Here is a 6,023-nt window from a genome sequence, read left to right as displayed (position 1 = left end):
TGAAGTATTATAAGAAATCAGATATGGCTCAAAGGATCCCATCAGTGTGCTTGTGAAATTGTCCTTCAAGTGGAAAAGTCTATCTTTAACAAAGCCAAATGAGTACAAACCTAGAAGAAAAGTTAAAATTAGGTTCATCATAGCAAGAGGAATGGGTTTGATTTCCAATTATCTGTGACAGACTACTGTAATCTGGTCTTGTCCATCATGCCCAACACAAGACAGCTTCCTTGAAATAGTCTCTATAAAAAGCAGTAGCTTTATTCTATTACTGCCGTTTTAGGTCAGGTTCACATCTGCACTGGAACCTCCGGCAAAAGTTAAAAAAAAAACAAAAAAAAAAACCACACATCCATCTGAAGAAGTGCTACATACAATGCTTCTTTCTGGCAAAATGCAGGGCAGCTGAGCTGAAACTGAACAGGCCCCAGGGAGGGGAGGGGAGGGGGTTCCACTTTTTTCTCTGAACAGGTAGAAATGGGAACCCCCAAGTGCAGATGTGAAAGCAGCCTTACCCAGTAGGATTGATGGGAATCCATGTTGGAGACTAAAATTGTGCATGGCGTTCCTTGCGGCTTGATTATTGCCACGAGTAACACAATGCACCATCGCCTATGGACAGGAGCCTTAGTCTTTACCAGCTCTAGCTCATTAGATTTGACAGGGTCAACTGGCATCAACTGACATTTAATATTTTACCAGAAGCTGCTATAATCCAGTCCTGTGAACAAAACCTTATCTGGGCTGCCCAATGAAACCCTGATCTGAGGGTCTACCAATACATTTCAAAGAGAAAGCCACTTACTGTAATCTGGTGAGGTCCACAATAGGCTATGGGATTTTATATCCAAACTCATATGTGTAAACCCAGTACCATTTAATACATTCTCTACTTCACCACCAGTAAGATTCATCTGCCGGATTAGGTGGTTATCTTCCACTACATACAGCAATGCCTGTTCCCAGTTAAGCAGCAAGTGCTGTATAGAGCTTGTGGTCTGATAAATCATCTTGGTTCCTGATCCGGAGTGCTTGGTTACATACACTTTGTCTTTTTCACAAGAAAGCCAATAAATATGTCCTGAAGCAATGTCTATTTTCACCATGCACACTAAAAAAAAAAATAAAAAAAAGGGAGAAAAAGTTTGCAGAAAACCATTAGATTTCAGCCACAGCAGGTCTGAAAAGTGTAAAGACTTAATTTCAAAGTTATGATAAAAGCTACAACTGAAGTTGGTATAACCTTCATTAGTAACTTTTCAAGATGAAAAGTTCAAAAGATGGTCTAGTGTAACATTCTGAAGATACCTGCACCACCAGTGTGGATAACTTTAGGCTTCTCAGAGAGGCCATTAGAGCGTAGGAGAAGACCATGTTCATCTGTCCAGTATACAAGATCTCGTTTCCAGTCAACATCCATCAAGTTCATCTTTGCTGCCTGCCAGACAGCAGTCTGTTCCATGACACCACCTTGAAATCCCAATTCCAATATATAGATTCCACTACTATTTCCATAGACTATCTTCAGATCTAGGTTAAAATACAGGGATTAGAGAACAAACACAAACTAGTGAGAGATATTGGAGAGCAAAGTTTAATTGCCGAAGTTTACTTACTTTCACATTTTCCAGATGGCAGAAGCAATAATCCTGCAGGGCAGGCACACTTAGCGGATTTGGCCAAAACAGGCGATAGCAGACAGATGTGACTGCAGGTCCGGAGGGAACAAGGAGATCTTTCTTCTAAGGGAGAATTAAATATGGTTCTGGATTAGGCCGGCTTCACACTGGTGATGGGCTTTCTTGCGATGTGACACTGAGTGAAGACGCATAATAGTGATGATTTTTCAATGGTTTCATTCTCATTTGCAAGGTCTTCACTCAATCCTCACAGCGCTAAGAAAAATCTGTGCTATTACCCATTGTTTTCAATGGGGCCGGCTTGCAGCACCATTGGAAATAGTGAGTACATCACGCTCCCCCGACACAGCTGTGACTGCTATGGCAGGGGATACGCTTGTCCTTGCGGTCCCCACTCCTTACCACAACATGGAAACTGGCTGCTCACATGTAGATATTACTGTGCCCAGAATGGGGTTAGCAGAATGGAGGAGGGGATGTAGAGCTAAAGGAAACACTGAAAGAGTGGTCAGATCGGTGTATTATATGGTGTATTGATACAACTGTATAATAAAATTGAACTGCACAAAGAAAGTTATCTTGTATTGCAAGAATTTGAGGCCGATCCTGCTCCGTACAATGTGGGTGCTGGCTGTCTGAAAGCCGACACCTGATCGTGGCTGTAAACCCTTTAATGCTGCCAAGTCTGACCAACATGCAAGTGTCCCCATTGGTATTGCACCCCCTCTGTGATGAGATTGTGGTGTCGTTTGGAGTCTATGGTTCAAGACCCCTATGGGACCAGAAAAAAAAAAATTACAATTTAATATGCTGGTCAAAGTCTGATCTATTTAAATAAACTCATTACTTTTCTTGAATGGTGGAAGGAAGTTATAGCAAAGATGTCCCCTAGGGATAGTGTATAGACAATCTATGCTAGTTATTGAAGCAATACGAACAAGCTGAGACTTCCTACAAGACAGTTCACCATCGCACTTACCAGCAGGTTGCTGTAGCTCATGTAGTACAGCGAATGCAGATATGTTTGTGTTCAGTAACAGCCTTCTTGCCGATGGGTCATTTCTTGACAATGAACATAGGTGGTGTTCATCAGCCATAAAGAACCATCCTTCAAACACAGATATGCCCAGGGCAGTCTGGTCTTTGTGCAGGATATCTGGGAGTGCAAATCTGCCACTGCCATCAGTTTTAATGGTTTCTATTGACTACATTACAAAAACAAAAACAAAAAAAACCCCTTAATACAGAGGTATTGTTAAGGCAATTTTACGCACTACAATTATTGCTTACACAACCACATGACTGAACATATTGTTGACATTTGGAAGAAATTACTTGCACCTAATCTGCATACTAAACTTCAATAGCAGCTGGGCATGTGTTTGAATGGCATACACAATGAGTACAGTGTTCTCTTCCTGCCTGTGTAAATACTGCATGCATTGTATATGGGGACCAAACAAAACCATTAAGTGTGGGGGGGTGAGAAACACAAATACTGAAGGAACTGCATTTAAATGGAAGGAATTCTCAATGGCTTAACGATGGATTTTATGCTGGCTAAAAACCAGGGCTGAGCAATGAGTGAATGAATAGTGCTAAACTGCCTGTGTTTAGGTGCAATTATTATCACTCACTTTTGGCCATTTGAATGAATTTTGAGCAATAATTGTTGTGTAAAAAAGGGCTTTAAGTGTTTAAGACAATTTTAATGACTTTCCAGACCATTAGTTCTAGGATCCCGATACAGTTCCTTCGGGACGATCTGTCCCACAGCCAAATATCTTCTGCAGAGAGCCATAACACACTTTGTGCCTTACAGTCCTTTTACACAGGTTTATTGTCAGGCCTTAAAGGCATTTTCCCCAGTTAGTACCTGCTAATCATAGCCAGGCTACACTGGAGCTGGAACAGAAGCCCCTGCATCGACTTATGTAATGGCTGGTGCAGCTACCATTGATGCAAACACCCCAGCCTACAAAAACCCCTTAAAGCACTCAGCAGCTGTAACAATAACTGCTCCCATGCCTTCAGGGATGTCACCCAGTGAATGCAGATGGAGCGAGCTGGAGATTCCTGCGAAGAGGTAAGCAGAAGCAAACACAAGGCTGTAAGATGAACAGTCCGTTTACACGGCCCAATCGTCGTTTGATTTTTATGCCTGCAGCAACTGAACAAGTCCCTGTTCATCATTCAGTCGCTGGCAGGATTTACACTGAACAATCATCCAAATTCCTACAAGCCAGCAAGAATCCGACTGATCTTTGTAGGAGGGCCCTGAGGCAAATGCATGTACATAGTAACTAAAACAATCACCTTCTTAGGCTTGGTTGCCAAACTTGGACTTCATACCACCTATTAGGTGTGGCACAGTGCATAAGATTCTAATTTCTATACAAGAGGTTTTATTGAGAACACTTCTTTAATCTCGGGAGAGAAAAAAAAAATATATAAAAGTTTATATACAAGTTACCTCCTTGTATTCACTAATCCAGTATAAGCGGGATGTTATGTAATCAAGGGTGAGGCCTACTGGCTGTTCCATAGGTATAAGTGAAATCACATGTCGATCTGATCCATCCATACCTGCTGTCTCCAGAGTGGTATTACCATTTTTACCATAGTTTACCCAGTACATGTATCTATGGACAAAAAAAAAAATAAAAAAAATTTATAGGCAAAATAAGGAGATTGTCACATAGTTCTCTCTTTACTCAGATAACCCACTTTGTTCTGGAAACCTAGGTTGTAACATCATGTAACTAGATGACATTTGACAAAACCCCAAGAACAAGCTTTAGATTACTCCAATTCTGTATGGCACAAGACTCAATACTATAAACAGGGCATCTAGTACATCTAAATTGAGTGCTTAGACAGAATGACCATCGTTTAGAAAATTGTCCAAACGAACGAAACGACAATTGTTCAATTTAGACGCAGGCAAGTGACTGAACAAGTGAGAATCGTGAGGTTCTGGCTTGTTCAGTGTCAGCTGGCATCAAGACCCAAGTTGGCTTGGGCACTTAACATGCTGTTGAGATTCAGTTTAACATTAAGTGCCTGAGGACTCTACGATTCTCAACAAGAATTATGCAGTCTAAACGGGCTGCCCGAGTACAAAGAAATTGTAATGTCACCAGCTTGTTCCATTGGGCAAACTAGAATTTGTGAGATTCTCAGCCTGTATAAGAAGGGCCATTACTTAACACCTTCTGCTAACTTTGTGCCACAGTATCTATGATTTACATGGGGGGGGGGGGGGGGGGGGGGTTGTCAAGATAAGAAGTTAGTTTAATGAGTCAATAACTTGTCACATAAAGTTACCACAATAAAGTTTGACTTCTGCTGCATCTGTACTTGGCCTTGGATGACCGTTAGGCACATGCACCCGGCAGCCATATGACTACTACTCCTGTGCTAACACAGGAGCGATAGTCATTCAAGTGAATGTTGGAGGAGCAAGTCAGGGTAATTCCAGCCAGCTCTAGTCATAGTAAACAGGAGTCGCTCCAACATTGAGTGACTCCTGATTACATGTCCCAAGTGTTGCTGCTGCTTTAAGTTCTGCTAAAAACCTGGTGACTCCAACAAAATGAAATTTTTTGCTCCATGCCCTGTCAGCCATGTGTACACAGGACGATTGGTCAAAAAAAAAAAAATTGCCATCTGTAGAAGGCACATATACACAGTGAGTGACTTACAGCTTTGTTTCAATATGCCACCATTTAACACTTCTGCTTACTGTCAGTAAATGGAAAGTCTACCATACATGAAGAAACCAAGAACTTGTACCAATTAAGTCCAACTATCAGTTTATTCCATGCATCAGTTGTAGGACTTGCTATAAGGGCAAGCTCACATGCTGGGTGTAAGAAGGTTTCCAATCATTAACAGCAAGCAGTTCAGATACACTTTAATTTCTCATTTGAACACATTTAGCAGGGAACACTTTCTTCATGACTTTAATAAGCAGTTTGTATTGTAGAGCAGAGTATTCTAAATAGATGTTACAATGAAACATTTACTAGAAACAAGTCATGCATGTACAGTTATACATACAATTACCTCTTTTGTGGAAAGACAATAAGCTGATCTGGCACAATGCCCTTTTCAAGAATGTGGATATAGCCCCGTCCATCCGTCAACCCTACAGAAATCGTTTTGTGCACACTACTTGCCCAGTAGAGTTGTGCATTAAACCAATCTACAGATATGCTGTTAACATTACCAACATCTGCCAGAAATAGATAAAGAAAGCCATTAGTGATGTTTGAAGTCCATGACTACTACTAGCACACATCTACACCCTGTAGAAGACAAACAAAATCCCAACCCTAGAAGGAATTCCCCTGGAATGGAGTGAAACTATGATTGTAACAT

The 6,023-nt window shown here is 41.2% G+C and overlaps 1 protein-coding gene across 1 annotated transcript; it reads right to left on the bottom strand.

The window, feature by feature from the left end:
- Positions 1 to 785: 785 nt before the first annotated feature.
- On the bottom strand, positions 786 to 5,788 carry LOC136573572 (low-density lipoprotein receptor-related protein 6-like). Its single transcript, XM_066574841.1, has 6 exons — positions 5,709 to 5,788; positions 4,114 to 4,282; positions 2,620 to 2,845; positions 1,617 to 1,742; positions 1,309 to 1,530; positions 786 to 1,111 (listed from the first exon to the last, which is right to left on the bottom strand). Exons 2-6 carry the CDS (start codon positions 4,276 to 4,278, stop codon positions 786 to 788), a joined length of 1,065 nt encoding a protein of 354 aa, XP_066430938.1. The 5' UTR covers positions 4,279 to 4,282; positions 5,709 to 5,788.
- Between the last annotated feature and the right edge of the window lie 235 nt (positions 5,789 to 6,023).

Source organism: Eleutherodactylus coqui, chromosome 7, assembly GCF_035609145.1.
Source record: "Eleutherodactylus coqui strain aEleCoq1 chromosome 7, aEleCoq1.hap1, whole genome shotgun sequence".
Taxonomy (NCBI): Eukaryota; Metazoa; Chordata; class Amphibia; order Anura; family Eleutherodactylidae; genus Eleutherodactylus; species Eleutherodactylus coqui.
This window is presented reverse-complemented; position numbering and strand designations above follow the sequence as displayed.

Coding starts and splice junctions, on each gene's coding strand:
- LOC136573572 (XM_066574841.1), bottom strand. CDS start 4,278: ATGTACTGGGTAAACTATGGTAAAAATGGTAATACCACTCTGGAGACA. Junction 2,846..4,113: donor GGATTAGTGAATACAAGGAG/GTAACTTGTATA, acceptor TTTGTAATGTAG/TCAATAGAAACCATTAAAAC. Junction 1,112..1,308: donor TATCCACACTGGTGGTGCAG/GTATCTTCAGAA, acceptor TTTTTTTTTTAG/TGTGCATGGTGAAAATAGAC.